Genomic DNA, 15,832 nt, shown 5'->3' with positions numbered 1-15,832 from the left:
TGCTGTGTATCCGGCTTTTGATATCGAAGGAAGTAATTTGAATATGCCATATGTTTCCTGACACGTACGCCTTGAGCCCCGTTTCATTGTTGAGGATGTCAAGAATATGTCGCGCCTTCGGCGTCTCAGTGGCACACAGACCGCGAGAGGAAATATGTACTGTACAGTATTAGGCCGGAGAGTTTCAAATCTCAAGCACACATACACAAAAAGGCTACTGACCGATGCACACCACCTTCAGGGACTCCTCCTTTCACGGTTTGATTATAAGGATGTTTTGAGGGTAAGATGCATGTCATCGGACATTTATATATAGGCACATATATACGGATGTATGAAACACCAAAGTGTTCCAGAGAAATAACATCACAGCCTTATAGCCCAACATTCCAGTGCTCCATAGGAGTGGCTTATCCTTGTAGGCGTTGCGAACCAAACACATGGGACGCTATTCCATCCTCCGTCCATGAGTATTGAGAATAATTATAATCAATCGCCATAGAATTTCATCCGCTGCACAAGCTCCAATTTGGAGATGTGGACATGAATATGTATGAAGCGAATGTTGTCCTACTGACTCAAGTTTCTCGGATGTGCCGAACAGCAGGTTTCACAATCTCCTCGGACGGGACAATAGTCGAGTTGATATAACTGCAAATACGGAGGAAAGACAAACAATGTGAAGTTGGGAACCCCAATACGTCATATTTTGCTAGATGTTGAGTGTGGGGGTGGGACTGTGACGGTCCTGTTGACAGCACAAGGGGATATCTGCATGTCGTATCTGCATACTGTATGCACACTTTGACAATTTTGGGTTCAGCAACCTTCGCGCTTGTTGAAACTTGCACAGAGTCACAATGACCTGGGAGACAGAAAAAGAAAAATTTACCCAGTAGTTATCGGCAACAACAGAATATAGGAACAGGGCCGCTCCGAGGAATCACGGTACACAGGCAGAATTTTTTCCATTTTTCCTCCCTCCAAGTCGCACGGGTTTCAGGGCGAAACGTTCCACATCTCCTGTTGAGCGACGGATGTTAAATTTTTGAGGAACGGAGGAGAGGTTCGACGGCGGCGTTTGACCTTGTGAAGGACTGACTTGGCTGACTTGGGTTGTCATGTGCACCCCGAGCCCTCGAGAACTGGCGGTGTCGAGAGTTGGTTCCCTTGAGAGTCAATTGGGCTCGAGCACAGGGTTTGCGCGCGGCTGGTCGCTCTGCGAACTCGCTGCCGATTGGGTCATGTTGATGAACCAGGCTTCGATTCAAGCCGCTCCCGTCATAATGCGAGCGCCTCTTGGCCGTGAGCAAAGTTCACTTTTCTAAATCAGCAAAGGGGGGAAAAAAAGGTCTCCTGGGATCATTCCTTGCTTGGCCGCTGTTAGTCCATTTCTGAGATTTTCTGCAAAAATTTTTGGGCAGGTGTACTTTTTATCGTACGTTTCCACATCATTGGTTATTCCACATATTCTTTATTCAAGGGGATGTACCAAAATCCTGTCAGGGACAGGCAGTTGTTTGTGGTACACTGCGTTGAAGATATGTTGCACAACGTGCGCTCCTTTTCTTCATGCTGGGTGACCTCGTCGATATGACAGGGATTATGGACCAAATGAACAGTATTGGGGGCAGCCAGTTGTCGGCTTTCTAAACACTGATGCCTTGTCCGGTGTTCATGGATCTATTTCTCCAAGGATGAGGGAGCGCTTTTCCGGTGGCAAGGGAAGCTTATTTCTGCTTGACCAGCTGAAAGCAAGCTTGACAAAATTATTGCCTGCAATTAAACCAGGACTTTCTTCAATGATGGAGAGAGAGGGAGATTATGTTCAGGGCGGATGCAATGAAAGCAGAACGTGGCTCTCCTGAAGGATCAAGGGGGCCATCTCTTCACTATTCCACTTTGGATGGAGCGAGCCGATCTGACTCCACGTCTTTAATCGCCGGGGCTGTGCAGATATTTGCTTTAAGTGATCTCTGAGATGGAAACTTCAGGGATGATGGATCTACCGTGCATGGGCCGGTTCCCGCGTCATGTTCAAGAGACTGCACAAAAAGGGATGCCAATCCCGAATATTGGCGCTGTGCTAGGATCAGGTTGTGCATGCCACGGTGTCAAGCGCTAACTCAAGCTCTCACTCTTGCAAAACAGAACAACGGTGATGTCGTATTGCAATGAAAGCAGTCTTACAGAGTCTTGAGGATCCTTTCTCTGGACGGAATGTCTCATTCTCAGGCAGCGTCTTTGTTGGTTCTCGTAATGCTGACGATGACAATTGAGAAAATCGATAGTCTTCGTAATTCCGGGCTCCGTTTCTCCGTATGGAAACTCCTTCATGGAGCAACTCCGGGCCTAGTTTCATGAACTGTGTGTGGCTTTCGTCAGCCGCGTCGGCTCCATACGATCTACATGACTGAAGCGGCCGGTTTGCGGGAAAGTCCGACTAAATGATCTCTGCTTTTTTGAATGACGACGGGAGCGGCGGCTATGCCATGCGAAGCGCATTTGCCCATTATTAGTCCTGTTTCACGGACCCCCCATTTGATTTCCCTCCCTCGACTTCTGTGCCAGATGGCCAGCGAGAGGCTGCCACAAAACAGCTTCTGGATGGAACAAGGTCTCAGGTGTTGGGGAACCACACAGAACGGTCTGTGAGACGTTTGTCTGCGTGTTGTGTCTCAGCCTTGGGAGGCTGGCGGAGCGCTGGTCGCCAGTGGAATTGGCTGCAAGGAGAAACATCGCCGCCCAAAACAAGATTTCCATCCAGAACGGCAGAAGGGGGAGAGAGAGGGAGGGAGGGAGGACCTGATGATAAAGGAATAATTACGAAACGCGTGTTGGGAGACAAGCAATCGTAATTTCAGCAGGCATGGGAGGCATCAGGGCACGGAGCTCATTGGGCGTTTCGATACACGCACGGGACAGCCGAGAAACGGTGGAGGTTGGGTGGGGCGGACGTAATTAAATCGCAGTAAGATTATGATCATGGCAATCAGCCATTACCGAGCGAATACGAGCAGCGTTCTTTGGAAATTCCTGATTGGACGGGTCAGGCACCTGGAAACATTTTTGACGGGGGAAAATCCCACACAATGGCACAATAAGGCCAGCTCAATTATTGGAGGATGGTCTCATGACCTCTGTTTTGAGAGGTCGGGGAGAGCCAATTTTGGCGAGGATGGCTTCGTTGAGAGCCGACGGTGCCTCGGCGGACACCCGGGAGGACAATCCACACCTTCACACGTACATACATACATACATACAACACAGACACACAAATGCTGGGGAGGCTCATCGGCTGAAGAATGCTCAGATTGAAATCTGATTTTGAAGCCGACTGGTGAAAATACCGTCTTCGGAGTACCGCCCGTGATTATCGCCGTCGAAATTGATACATTCATATCCATGCTCCGTACAGTAACAGGCATGGCTGTCAGGTGCCTGGGAGGACAGATCCACCGCCGGCTTTGAGGCTGGGTTTGTCGGTAACACGTTGTAAGAGGATCACCAGGTCCGCCACACGGGGCCAATCACCACCCCAGGCTTCGGGTACCTGAATGTTTTGCCCCGGTATCCTTACAAGGGGAGGCTTGATCACACTAACGATCAATTAGTTTGTTTCCCTCCGAGCGCTTAGCCGCTTTGGGGACTACATCTCGATGTACCCTGCCTGACTAATGCAGGTGTGCAGCTGTGTGGGCCAATCAGCGGCGGCTAATCCCTCCCCTTCCTCCTCCATTGGGTGGTGCCAAGTATCGAAACCCAACAACCACTTCCCTCTCTCACTTTTCCCCCCCCCCAAAACGGCCCATCTGGGTGATAAATCTTCTCTTGGGTCCGTCCACGAGTCTCCCCTTCCCTCGCTCGTTTTGAGTGTGATTATTCACCTTCCGCTCTTTTCTCTCACACACCCTCTCTCTCCCCAGACCCTTCATCTCCCTGCCCCCTCCGCCTCCTCCTCCTCCTCCTCCTCGTCCCCTCCCTCCCTCCCTCCCTCCCTCTCTCACCACCACCATCTTCTCTCATCCTCTCTTTCACTCTCACTCACTCTCTCATCGCACTCTCCATCAACAACTTGGCCCATCTTGTGGCCGTCCGTTCCTTACCATTCACGACGTCCCTTTGTGTCCACTCGCCGTTCGCGCCGCCTGTCGTCATTGCACACCGCAGCAGATATCTTTTTACTGATTGAGCATAGTCAAAGAACTCCCTGTTCGTTTGCAGCTTTCACCCGCCGTCGACGCTTGCTCTGGTTGTCTACGATTGGGTCTCCAATGAGTCGAGGTCGATACATTTGATGGGTTCCTTGGATCCGGTGTCGCTTTCCTTCGGTATTGTCGACGCCTCTCGATTCCAGACTCGTTAGTTTTCTGTCACAAAAGGGATATCCGGCCGGATACCCAAGCTTTTCCATCACTATGGCTTCCATGTCTTTTGCCTCCCCGCAACCACACTGGATCCAGTCGGGCGGGCCGCAGAACGCTTGTGAGGGACGAAGGAGCTCGGCAGCTGATGCTTCTCTCAGTTCTCCATTCAACTTCACCCCACAGGAGATGCAACCTCGACACTCCTTTCCACACAAGAAAATACCGCCTCCTCTCCCTGCGTTCTCCTTCCCTCAGGCCCCGGAGTCTGGCCCTGCTTCGGCACCGATAACGACCGGTCCGCAACACTCTGGTGGATATCAAGACCGAGACGGTGAACAGAATGGCGGAGAAAACTTCACTGTTCTTCCTCCGTCTACTGCTGCTCTACCCAATCCTGGACCAGGGCTTAGCGCCCGTGGGCCAGGTCGGCGTGGCCATGCTCATCGTAGGTCAGCAGCCATCTCGAGCGTGGATCTAACAGCAATTTCGAAAGCATTCCCGCCGAAACCAGTGAATGGAAGTGCTCCGTCCACTCCCGTCGATACGAAAAAGCACCCTTTTGGACATGAAGACACTACGAATATAAGCCCGCATTCTCATACGAATGTGAATGTCACCTGTACTCCACCACTTACTCCTCGTAAATCTGATGATCGTCTGAAATCATCACCAGGCTTGAAATCAGAATCCGCAGAAACTTCGCCTGAAGGGCGTCGTCTTTACATCGCTCCGTCAGAAGACAGCACACCTGCCGTTCGTCCGAAGCATCCTCGATCAGATAGTAAAGCAGCTGCGTCTGGAACCATAACTCCACCCGGCGACCTCACCAACCGACCGAAAACTGCGGGAGCAAAGTACGATTTGAGCAATACCTTCGGTGGCTCAAAAGATGACATGACAGAGCGGCCACGCACTGCTTCGGCTTCCATAACTCTTTCGACTGAAGCTCTAGAGTCCCTACCCAAGTTGCCACAAGCCAAGCCTACTTCTCGACATCCGTTGTGCAATTCGGTGCTTTCCGAAGAAATACCATCAACCCCTCAGCGAGCACCATCCAGCCGGAAACAAAACAAGAAGCAAAAGAAAATGCGCTCATGGGCTGGTATCCTTACCAGAAAAGCCAAGAAGAGAGGAACTAAGAGACCCCCGTCTAGAAAAGCTCCTACGCCACCACCGATGCTGACTCGAACAAACTCTGCAATGAGCTCCTTATACGGAGTTGATTTTGACGAAGACAACACGATTGTAATCCGCACACCAACAGATCCTAATGCACCTCGCCGTTCCTTGCCTGCTGCCTTGACTGAGGATACCCTCAGCCTAGACACCTCATGGAAACCTCAAAGTTTCTATGATCAAGCAAGGGATCTGGATATGTTTAGTCCCGTTATCGACTTGGACGCGGCTTTGGGTCCATTCAATACCCCAGAGATGGGCCCCGAACGTCCAGTTAGCGGGTTTTCCGCAGCGACTAAACGGATGTATAGTGGCGGTAGAAGAGGGGAGTTTGTTGGTCCGGAAATGCGGTATCATCGTCGTGCAGAAAGTGCACCCGTAATGCAACCATTTGATCGAACTGGACTTGGCCTCAGTCGCTATAGCACAGCGGCAATGCTTAACCCTGATGTATTTGACGAGAAGGAAGAGGACGAGTTCCTTGCAGAAAATAACAACCCCCAACAAGCCGATACACCAACCCAGTCGAAATCCCCCCAGGAATCTGTTGCAGATACTGCAGATCCGTCGGTTAAACACGATTCTACGTCTACAATCAAATATGGGGCATCAAAAAATACCTCTGGATTAGGAATACAGATCGTTGACATCGCCGATGAACTACTGTCCTCAAACGCTACAACTCCTCAGACTGTTGATAGCTGCCCAAGCACAACGGTTGCCGGAACACCCTGCACTCCGGACTGGGATGTTTCTGGCCTTCCTCGCAGCTCCCAGATGGATGTATCCCCAAAGAAAACTGTGGAAATAGAGCAGTCATCGAATCCATCATCTCCACCGGTGGCTCATCATGAGAAACATCTATCCACATCCCTTGACTCTTCCAATACTATCTCGAGCACTCCTCAGAAATTTCAGCCTGGTAAAACCATAACCGACCCGGCGTGCCCCTCCCCTGATCCATCCACAACATCGTTTGATCCTCCTCGTCTCGGGACACCATCTTCGATCACCGATAGACAAACGTTCAACTCTGTCTATAGTGGTGAGCCCGGAAGTGAATGCTTCCACAATTCAGTTGAAGATGTTCCATCATTGACAAGCAGTGCATCAACAATGACCGGAACGCTTCCACGTTTGTCAGCCGGATTCTATGCCAAGGGTACAGGGGATCGCTCATCTTCTTTTTCTGCCTTGCATCGTCCGAGACCCAGCTCATCCCACACCACCAAGCGATCGAGTCTCGTCAGCCTCTCAAAACTGGTTGGTGTGGCATCAGCGGAAAGGAGCAAGCTTAGTTACGAACAGAAAGCTCCCTCTGACGATGCAGACAAGAAGAAGAAAAAGAGGGGCAACCGAATTAGTCGCCTTATGCATTTCTGGAAGAGCAAGGAGAAGGAGAAGCAAGACGAGACAAAGCCATAAAAATATTTTTGTTTTCGACACAGTCACGGTGAATCAGGCGATCTTTTCGATATCCTTGGGTGGGCTTATTTGTTGGGCGTATATATGGGGAAATCAACTTTATGGATGAAAATTGGCTCTACCCTTGTCTCTGTTCGGTTACACTATGAAATCACCTACCTCTTTAATCTTCCGCTTTCCGCGGCCCCAGTCGCGCATTATATCTCGTTGCTAGCGTTGTTATGGTGCATTTCTCAAAATATTGTTCATCGCGTTTCGTTCGCTCTACTTGGGAAGCGAACACATTCTATGATCTTCAAAGGTTCGACATTGATGGCTCCAAGTGTTTGTTCTTACTTTCAATTCCCCTCCCCCCCCCCCCGGGGAGCCAAGGGAGTCTCTTCGGGCCACTGTTTTAAATTTTGTTTCGGCGCGTTCCTTTTTCTTTTTTTTTTTTTTTTCCGGGACTTCGATCGTTTTCCTGCTTGAAGGCTTTCTTCGTCACACTCGTTTCAAGCCCTCTTATCCAATGCAGTTCATGCTAGTGGTGTTTTTTTCCAGCGGAGGATGTTCCTTTCGGGCCTCGTCTATCCGCGGCTCCAAATTCATTCAAGATATCCATGAGTACGAATATCTCGCCCTACCCTCTCTACGACTTTGTTTCCCGGTTGTTTGCTGTCAGACCTAGTTCTGTGTTCTTGTTTGAAGAGACGTCTTTTTTCTTATCCTTGTACTCTCTTCATCTTTCATTCTTGTTCTTATGAAAGTACCCTCCTTTTTCATTTTCCCAACCCTGGATTCCATTTGCGACTACGTACAGTGTGACGAAGTGGAGGTTTAGGATGTTGCGAATCAATACTTTCCGGAGGTCGGAGTATTTATGCGTTGTATGCATGTCTGAGTACGTATGTATGTGAGAGTCAGCATTAGCTGTTAGAGAAGGTCAGAGAGATTGATGGGCTTTTTCAGTTCCTGAGCAAAGATGGCTTTTCCGTCTGCCCTTCCTGAGTGGTTACTTAAAAAGGGAACCAAGAAAGCTTCCCGTCCCAACAATTCAGGAAAATAAATAATCCGTAACCTTCTGGCCACGGAAAAGTATGTGGCTTTTTTGTCCCGACCCAGACCGGCCATCGGCCCATCAGACGAATGCTAGAAGGAACCAAGCCGGCAAGACGGTGGAATATCTATAAAATAATACTAATTAATCTGGGACATGAGTCTGCTACAGCAGCAATGCAGGGGAAAGGGGAAGCGCAACACCACCAAGCCCGGTGGCAAACCAAAGTCAAACAAAACCAAACCTAAGAGGGTCGCAGAAGAGGCACCTACGACCCCCCAAGCGGATTCATCCGGCACCTCACTGCCAATTCCCCTCCAGCAACTCATCCTAAACGTCTTTAAAACCACCCTGCTCCCCGCAGAGCAACTAAGCTGCCCTGAGGCCCAGACTCCCTCTCTGTCCTTGGCGGAGCAGATCCAGGCTATCAAGGCCCATCTGTACCGCAGGGACTTTGTGAAGGCGTTTACTGAGGCGGATGGGGATGCGTTGAGGGCGTATGCGCTGAGATGGAGTGCTGGGAGGGCGTTGGGGTATGCTGCAGTGTTTTGGGGGCTGAAGGAGCTTCTTTTTGCGGAGGTGGGCGGTGTGGATGTGTTGTGTGTGGGCGGTGGAGCGGGAGCAGAGATCATGGCCCTGGCTGGAGTTTGGAGGGCATTGTGGGAGGAGTGGAGAGAGGGTAGGTTGAGTGAGCGGTTTTCTGGATTGGAGTTGGGGGATGTTGGGGATTGTGAGAATTTGAGTTTTGGTGTGGCCGGGCTGAGGGTTACGGCGGTTGATATTGCGGACTGGTCTGGTGTTGTTGAGCGTCTGGAGGCTGGTATGAGATCGAAGTCCGTGCCGTCTCCCAAATTGTGCCCGGTGCCTCTTCTGCCTGCGGAAGAGGACGGCGGAAGTGCGCCTTTTTCCGTGGGGTTTAGGAAGCAGGATGTTTTGAGTCTTTCTGAGGACGATATCAGGAATCTCCTGTACCCTGCTGCTTCAAGACCTGAGACAGCATTGGGGACCACTCTCGTGACTCTTATGTTCACCCTCAACGAGCTGTTCTCCACATCGATACCCAAAACAGTCTCCTTCCTTCTTCGCCTGGCAGACGTGCTTAAACCCGGAGCCATACTCCTCATCGTCGACAGTCCTGGGAGCTACTCGACTGTCTCCCTAGGCTCGAAAGCCAACTCGCCTCAAGAAGCACCGGATGCTGACGAAACAAGTCCGTCGTCTCAGAGGAAATACCCCATGCGCTTCCTCCTCGCGCACACGTTGCTCTCCGTCGCCCAGGAGAAATGGGAGTGTGTGTTGTCTGATGAGTCACGGTGGTTTCGTCGGGATAGGGATGCTCTGATGTATCACGTTGGTGAGGGCATTGGGCTGGAGGATATGAGATATCAGATCCATGTTTATCGCAGGATATAGAGGAATTAGGTGCGGGAGACCATTGGCTTATTTGTCTTAGAAGTATGTACTGTACATCGGTGGCATTATAGACCGGATTCCGATACTTCAGGTCCCGTCTTCTTATCAAGCGCCTCTGATCATATTGGTTGGGAAGCTTCTCTCTCGACGATCTCCTCCGTCGAATTTTTTCAACCGTGGTCCCTAAGCTAGTCACGAAGGAATGGGTCATTCGGCCCGTTCATAGGCAATGGTCACCGGTTACAAAACAACACTCACATTCAAAAGGGGCCCGAGGAAAGAAATCGAATGATGGGGATACAGCCTTACTAGAAGTCCATGGATTCGTTTACTAATTCTCCCATGTCGTCCCCTTCGCGGCCAAATTCAGCCTGTCCTCTCCCCCCCCAAAAAAAAAAAAAAAAAAAAAAAAAAAAAAAGAAAAAGGAAAAAAGAGTACGTGTGCTAAGAAGTCGCTGATATCCTCTTCACCTCTTCATTGCGTCGTTATCTCCTCTAACTGCGTCTTTGGTTACATCGAAAGGGCTAAGACAAAGAAGAGCTAAAGTGAGAATTGCAGCCTTCTAATGATCTAACAAAAGATCTCGTCCTTCTGGTGCAACAAGGTCCCACTCCTCGTCACTACAGAGCACCTCTTCTTCCTCACCATCTCGACCGTTTCCTCCCCATCTGTCCTTGAGATCTGCAGGAAGAACTTCTCTTGGGCCGCCGTCCTGAGCCTGAACGATAAGGGGACCATTCCGATTTCGCGATATCTCGAGCTTGCCAGATTCCGATTTGGTGGCTTCTGCGATCAATCTTTTCAGGACCGCTCCCACAAGGGATGTCGTTACACTGTTATCCTGCTCCCATGTTTCTATGTCGGTGGAAATATCGTGAATTTGGGTCTTTGTGCCAAACAATCCATTTTTATGGTAGGCTATGATGAAGTTTTTCATTTGACGCACCCATAGGCGCGGATGTTGGACGGGCAAATCGATCTCATTGCCTTGGTTACGGGTCTTGATATCAAACAAAGAATCTTGTGGTACAATAAACCCGGCTTGACGAATGTGAAGAGTGCCGCTCTCAGCCACTTTCTTCTCTGCTACGTCGTGGTTTTCTATACCTCGGATAAGAGTGTCGATATCGGCTGCTTTTGCGTCGCGTCCAATGACTTCGAAAGGTTCATCTTGCTTATGGACCTTGTCAGGGAAGTAGCCGTCTGCCTCGTACCGGACTAGCAAATTGAGCCCGCTAAATTTGTATCGAATAATTCGCTGGTGGGAAACGGATCCTTTGACCGATCGGTCCCAGCTTGTGTTGGCCTCAGGGAAGGTATGGCCGTAGCCTAACAGATTCTCGAAAATTTCGTCTGGCTTGGGTTCCTTTCTGACCATGAAGATGGTGTTTCCCACCTTTTGCATGTCGAATTTGAACGTCCATGAGAGCGAAGAGGCGAATTTATAGATGTTCCCAATGGTTCCAGCACAAGTAACGATATCTATGTCTTCGGGATTGAACCTGGGGTTGAGGTCAAACACTGCACGAATCGCCGGTTCGAGAGGATGTTTGGGCCAGCGTGCGGAGTTTTGATCCCGAAAATACTGGCCCTTGTCTCGCTTAAGTTGGTGATGTCCGCGTATTGGAGTCCAAATCGGCGGTGCCCCTATTAAATTGATCAGGGTGATATTTGCTGTTGCTTCAAGGGGTTCATCGTACCTGGTGTCAAGATTGTTGGCTCCTGTGCATCAAGCCAGTTATATGACCCTACATATTCACAGTCAGTTATTTTTGCGGACGCTGTGTCCTCGTCTTGCAATGAGACAAAATCCGTGAGTCTGATAACAGTGCTTTCCCTCTGTTGCTTGATGGGTTGTCTGTATCGATTCTTTGCCCTGTTAGGGTAAAACTGAGGCATGGATGCCTGTGAATTCTTCTTGTCATGTTTAGTCGTCTTGGGATTCTGAGAGTCACTCTGGTTGTGTGACGGGGTACTCCTGGGTAGTTTGGACCGTCCCCAGACACCCTTTTCTCGTGGGTTTCTTTGCGGACCCAGGGTTCCCTGCTCGTCCTCTCTGTCTTTATGGGCCTCTCTTTGATGACCTTGCGTAGCGTTTGTTAGGCCAGCAGATCGCCGCTGCCTTACCTTATCCCAATCAAAACCGTCCATCTTTCTGATGCTTTGAGTCTGTTGCTAACCTGGGTGGTGGAAAAGGAGAAGAACCGAAGGACTGATGTTTATGTTCTAGGGCTTTAAAACTATTTAATATTCGAGTCTAGGGATGCACAAGAGCCCAAATAAATGGCAGTTGCCGATTGCTATGCTGAAAGTTGGTTCTCTGGTAGATTGCCTTAAACATGTTGTCGCACGTGCCTCTGGGAGGTCACATTGTATCATGTTTCTCAGCCTTAAAGTATGCAAGCAATCCTAGATGCCTGCTAAATAAACAAGTATATAGCTGTTTGATGGAGTGCAGATTCGGAATGCACTCCACACCTGGCAGTGGATGTTGGAAGTTTAAGATTAAATAGACATTGTAAATGTAAGTCTCCAGCAAGATATGGACAAGCATAGACAACTCAAGGCACCAGAATAACGCCGACAAAACCGGAAAGCTCTTTACATGCTTCGGGTATTCCATTATGCTTAACCTTAACATGGTACCTGGTAACCCTTAGAGTCCAGATTTGACTACACCTTGACATAAAGTGGAGAAGGATAAATACATTTTTGACACAATATGAAAAAAAAGTAATAAACCATTTTGATACACGCTTTGAAAATTCCCGCCAAGATAGCCCTAAGACCTCAATCCAAGCAAGAGACTGGTGTTCTTGCCTCCTTCCTTTCCGCCGTCATTACCAGGGATATATGTCACATTGGGGTTGGTAGCCAGCGTCTGTGCAATCTCTCGGCTAGCTTCAATTCTTCGGATCTGGATCAAACCGTCTCCCGCTTTGGCAACAGCTTTGCTGATAATATCGGCACTCTCAGCTTCACCCTCAGCCCGGATAACATTAGCCTGACGCTCCTGCTCAGCCTTTTCGACGATAAAACGCGCTCTCTCGGCGTCTTGCTGAGCAATTTGCTTCTGTTCGACGGCTCGTGTGAATTCCTTTCCAAAGGTCATATGGGTAATGGAGACGTCCTCGAGAGCGATGTTGAACTCTTGTGCACGGCGCATGAGATCGGTACGTATCCGGTTCGAAACGGCTTCTCGTTGAGTGATGAGTTCTGCAGCGTCGAATTGGGCAACAATAGATTTGAGGACTTCGTTGCCGATGGATGGGAGGACTCTTTCGTCGTAGTCTTGACCGAGGGACTACCACCAGTGTCAACTCGAATTCGTAGGGGAAAATATATTGAAAATGGGTACATCAAGATCCCTGGATCTGTTTTCATACCTGGTAGATCTTTGGCAGCTTCTGCACCTCCGGACGATGCAGCACTCGGAGCGTCAAGCTCACCATCTGCAGATCCTTACTTCCGGTGGTTGTCGAGATATTTCGAGGCTTCGTTCTCACATCGTAGATAATGCTCTTTTGCAGCCATGGGACAAGGAAGTGCGTTCCCTCGTTGACGACTTTATCTTGGACACCGCTTAATCTGTCGAAGATGACCGCTCTCGTACCGCCCTTGACATCATACATGGATGCCTGAACGAACGACGCGCCGAAGGCAATCGGGATCGCATATTTGTAGACAAAGGTTAGTGGAGTGGTCATTGTGAATAGCGTTCGTGGGTATCTGTGAGCGAAATGGCCCTGTTCGGCTTTTGAATGCTTCTCTAAAAGCTGGCGATTTGATACTAGAGGTTTTGGAGGACAACGGGCTGGGCCAAATTTGGCCTTAACCAAATCTAGTTTAGCGTCGGATGGTGTTGGAGTTGTCAGCGAACAACCACGAGCAGACCAATCCCATGCCATCCATTTCTTTTGCGACTCAAGCACATTTGAGACGCCGATTGCTCTTCTGGCAACCAAGATCCCGTTTCTTGAATATAGCCCTCCACTCTGTTTCCTCGTCTATAGTAGCCATGGGTGGTGCCTCCGCGGATCCAAAGAACGGCGTGTGAGTGACCCTGTGTGATTTTTGTTCCCTACTGAACCCTAAGTTCCTGTGGAAAGGCGTAGGATGGGAAGGGGGAGACTACAAATCTTTTAGCCTATGATGCCCAGTTTCTAACGTCTGATAGGTATATGGGAGGATGGGGTAATTTCGGTACGTCGCACGCCAGATACACGACCTTACAGTTCCTCTCCGGGAGCAAGCCCCGATGAACCGATGTCGCTACAATTCGGGCAGTAGGATCTCGCGAGTTTGGCTTACACCTTTGTCCTTTAACTTATAGGAACCCCTCACCCCCAGAGAGGAATTATCACATATTCCCTCGCCGCTAACCGCCAGCGCCCTCTCGCCGGCGCCCTGCACAACGCAATCTTCAACACATGGCGACGATGCAAGGCCCAATTCCTCTATGTCGTTCCTCCATTCGTTCTCGCCTACGCTGCTATGAACTGGGCTGTTGAGAGGTATGCGAATTGCCCTATAAATTAAATCGCCTCGTGTTCTGGATATCACTGACGGTATATGCTAGGAACGAATACTTGAACTCCAAGCCTGGTCGCCTTGCCGAGGGTGTTTCTGAGGAGTAAATGGACGTTCGTATGAGATAAGACTTTATTTAGAAAGGAAAAGTGTGAAGGGGAGATTCTTTTGATTGCGTTGTACAGTAATAGAAAGCAATGATACTCCATCTATTTCTGTGTTGATTTTCAATTTGGAGCAACACGGGGTGTTTTTCGCTGTCCTCCCATTGTCGCCTTTTTGCACAGTGGTTTCAAACATAGAGGATCCATTGTGTACTCGGAGCTGATGACACCAACCTCGCAGAAACCGTCTTTTCCCTTCCATTCTGGTTCTGGCCGGGCGAGATCCCGGACCACACTTCAAAAGATTATATGAGTGCGATTCTGTCTGACTAGTCCACTTTGTAGACCTTCGTAGTAAAGCAAAAATAATAGCCCACTGAAAAGCGGGCAAAAAGATAACTGACCAAGCTGAGACTCGAACTCAGGACCTTTTCGGTGTTAACGAAACGTGATAACCAACTACACCACTCGGCCGGAACCGGAGTACATCTTCGGATTTTCTCTACTTCAACCATTTTAATCCAGGGTTGGCTTGGACCGACCTAAGACAAAAAAGGTTAAGTTCCCGAATTTTCAGTTCAATCACCAAAGCTCCAAAAAATCATCGAGAACTCGAACAATTATTAGCAAGCGATTTGGTTCCGAACAAATTAAATTTTCCATTCTTGAGGTTGTTGATTTCCTAGAACCATTTTAATCCCCATCCAGGGCTCTCCTAATTATCCGTCATAATGGCCAAGGATCGAAGCGACAAGGAGAGGAAGAAGGAGAAGAAGGAAAAGAAACGTTCCGAGGTCGATGGCGTTCATAAGAAGTCGAAAAAGGACAAGGACAAGAAGAAGGCCACTGTTATCGCCGAAGCTATTGAGAAAGATTTGACTGAGAGAGTTGTGGAACAGCTTGATACTCTTCCGGACGCGGAGGAGGTAGAGGAGCGCCAAACGCGCCCTGTTGGCTCGCTTGTGCCGTTTGCGAACCCATTGGCAGATGATAAAGTTGCGAAGAAAGTGTTGAAGAGTGTCAGAAAGGGTATTGGCTAGCGCCGTTTCTAGTTTTGTTCTCGTGTGATTTTGCTAACTGAGTTTTTCAAAATTAGCCGCTGTGAATAAGTCCCTAAAGCGAGGCGTTAAGGAAGTCGTCAAAGCTGTTCGAAAGTCGCCTGTCCCTGCTGCAAATGTTGCGGTCACGTCGCCGATTGGTATCGTCGTTCTTGCAGCCGATATTTCCCCAGTGGATGTAATATCTCATATTCCCGTCCTGTGTGAAGATCACGGAATCCCCTATGTTTATGTTACATCTCGAGCCGAACTCGGCAGCGCTGGGTCGACTAAAAGACCAACAAGTGTTGTTATGGTTCTTCCACGCCCCGGCGGGAAGAAGAAGAAGGACGAATCTAAAGACGATGCCGAAAAGCAGGAGGAGTACTCCAAAGTCTATGGAGAATTAACAAAGCTCGTTCAGAAGGAGAACAGCAGGGTGAAAGTATAAAGTCAAAGATGTGATATCTTGCGGCTGATATACGGGTCAAATTCATGTACAATTCTGAGTTGTTTTTATGAACCCGATGATTCGAAATTTTGCGACAACGTCCATGACACAAGAGCTCGTCAATTCGAAGCTCCTTGCTGAAGGAAACATTGTCTTTTATATTGGCGTTTGGCTGAGTGATTGTTGATTTGCAAGGCGTTTATGTACGGGTATACAAAAGGCTTGGAATGGCATTGTCTTTATCTTTCTTTTTCTTTTCTCTTACCAATAAATTTGTCCGCCGATCCAGACT

General features: G+C 49.1%; 6 protein-coding genes and 1 non-coding gene across 7 annotated transcripts; 4 read left to right on the top strand and 3 right to left on the bottom strand.

Moving 5' to 3' along the window:
• Positions 1-4,418: 4,418 nt before the first annotated feature.
• Positions 4,419-6,968, top strand: D8B26_002721 (uncharacterized protein; the record flags this gene model as incomplete). The annotated part of the gene is made up of 1 exon (XM_003069183.2): positions 4,419-6,968. The coding sequence occupies one exon, from the start codon at positions 4,419-4,421 to the stop codon at positions 6,966-6,968; it is 2,550 nt and encodes an 849-aa protein (XP_003069229.2).
• A 1,192-nt stretch (positions 6,969-8,160) lies between these two features.
• D8B26_002720 (uncharacterized protein) lies at positions 8,161-9,417 on the top strand (the record flags this gene model as incomplete). Its single annotated transcript, XM_003069182.2, has 1 exon — positions 8,161-9,417. One exon carries the CDS (start codon positions 8,161-8,163, stop codon positions 9,415-9,417), a length of 1,257 nt encoding a protein of 418 aa, XP_003069228.2.
• Positions 9,418-9,980: 563 nt separating this feature from the next.
• On the bottom strand, positions 9,981-11,569 carry D8B26_002719 (uncharacterized protein; the record flags this gene model as incomplete). Its single annotated transcript, XM_003069181.2, has 2 exons — positions 9,981-11,065; positions 11,119-11,569. The coding sequence occupies 2 exons, from the start codon at positions 11,567-11,569 to the stop codon at positions 9,981-9,983; spliced, it is 1,536 nt and encodes a 511-aa protein (XP_003069227.2).
• Positions 11,570-11,948: 379 nt separating this feature from the next.
• On the bottom strand, positions 11,949-13,181 carry PHB1 (Prohibitin-1, subunit of the prohibitin complex (Phb1p-Phb2p)). Its single transcript, XM_003069180.2, has 2 exons — positions 12,805-13,181; positions 11,949-12,722 (listed from the first exon to the last, which is right to left on the bottom strand). Exons 1-2 carry the CDS (start codon positions 13,123-13,125, stop codon positions 12,201-12,203), a joined length of 843 nt encoding a protein of 280 aa, XP_003069226.2. The 5' UTR covers positions 13,126-13,181; the 3' UTR covers positions 11,949-12,200.
• Positions 13,182-13,334: 153 nt separating this feature from the next.
• Positions 13,335-14,313, top strand: QCR8 (ubiquinol--cytochrome-c reductase subunit 8). Its single transcript, XM_003069179.2, has 4 exons — positions 13,335-13,471; positions 13,596-13,621; positions 13,752-13,932; positions 13,998-14,313. Exons 1-4 carry the CDS (start codon positions 13,437-13,439, stop codon positions 14,053-14,055), a joined length of 300 nt encoding a protein of 99 aa, XP_003069225.1. The 5' UTR covers positions 13,335-13,436; the 3' UTR covers positions 14,056-14,313.
• A 139-nt stretch (positions 14,314-14,452) lies between these two features.
• On the bottom strand, positions 14,453-14,526 carry D8B26_002716. The gene has a single exon. It is a non-coding gene; the product is annotated as a tRNA-Val (tRNA).
• Positions 14,527-14,680: 154 nt separating this feature from the next.
• Positions 14,681-15,830, top strand: NHP2 (ribosome biogenesis protein Nhp2). Its single transcript, XM_003069178.2, has 2 exons — positions 14,681-15,081; positions 15,149-15,830. The coding sequence occupies exons 1-2, from the start codon at positions 14,784-14,786 to the stop codon at positions 15,538-15,540; spliced, it is 690 nt and encodes a 229-aa protein (XP_003069224.1). The 5' UTR covers positions 14,681-14,783; the 3' UTR covers positions 15,541-15,830.
• The last annotated feature ends 2 nt before the right edge of the window (positions 15,831-15,832 follow it).

This window comes from Coccidioides posadasii, chromosome 2, assembly GCF_018416015.2.
Source record: "Coccidioides posadasii str. Silveira chromosome 2, complete sequence".
Lineage (NCBI taxonomy): Eukaryota > Fungi > Ascomycota > Eurotiomycetes > Onygenales > Onygenaceae > Coccidioides > Coccidioides posadasii.
The sequence above is the reverse complement of the archived record's forward strand: the minus strand, read 5'-3'. Positions and strand labels throughout refer to the sequence as shown.

What these genes read in the sequence shown, in the direction of transcription:
- NHP2 (XM_003069178.2), top strand. Translation starts at nt 14,784, where the DNA reads ATGGCCAAGGATCGAAGCGACAAGGAGAGGAAGAAGGAGAAGAAGGAA. An exon ending in GTTGAAGAGTGTCAGAAAGG is followed by an intron (nt 15,082 to 15,148) that starts GTATTGGCTAGC and finishes TTTCAAAATTAG; the next exon opens with CCGCTGTGAATAAGTCCCTA.
- PHB1 (XM_003069180.2), bottom strand. Translation starts at nt 13,125, where the DNA reads ATGACCACTCCACTAACCTTTGTCTACAAATATGCGATCCCGATTGCC. An exon ending in AGCTGCCAAAGATCTACCAG is followed by an intron (nt 12,723 to 12,804) that starts GTATGAAAACAG and finishes CACTGGTGGTAG; the next exon opens with TCCCTCGGTCAAGACTACGA.
- QCR8 (XM_003069179.2), top strand. Translation starts at nt 13,437, where the DNA reads ATGGGTGGTGCCTCCGCGGATCCAAAGAACGGCGT. An exon ending in GCGGATCCAAAGAACGGCGT is followed by an intron (nt 13,472 to 13,595) that starts GTGAGTGACCCT and finishes AACGTCTGATAG; the next exon opens with GTATATGGGAGGATGGGGTA. An exon ending in ATGAACTGGGCTGTTGAGAG is followed by an intron (nt 13,933 to 13,997) that starts GTATGCGAATTG and finishes GGTATATGCTAG; the next exon opens with GAACGAATACTTGAACTCCA.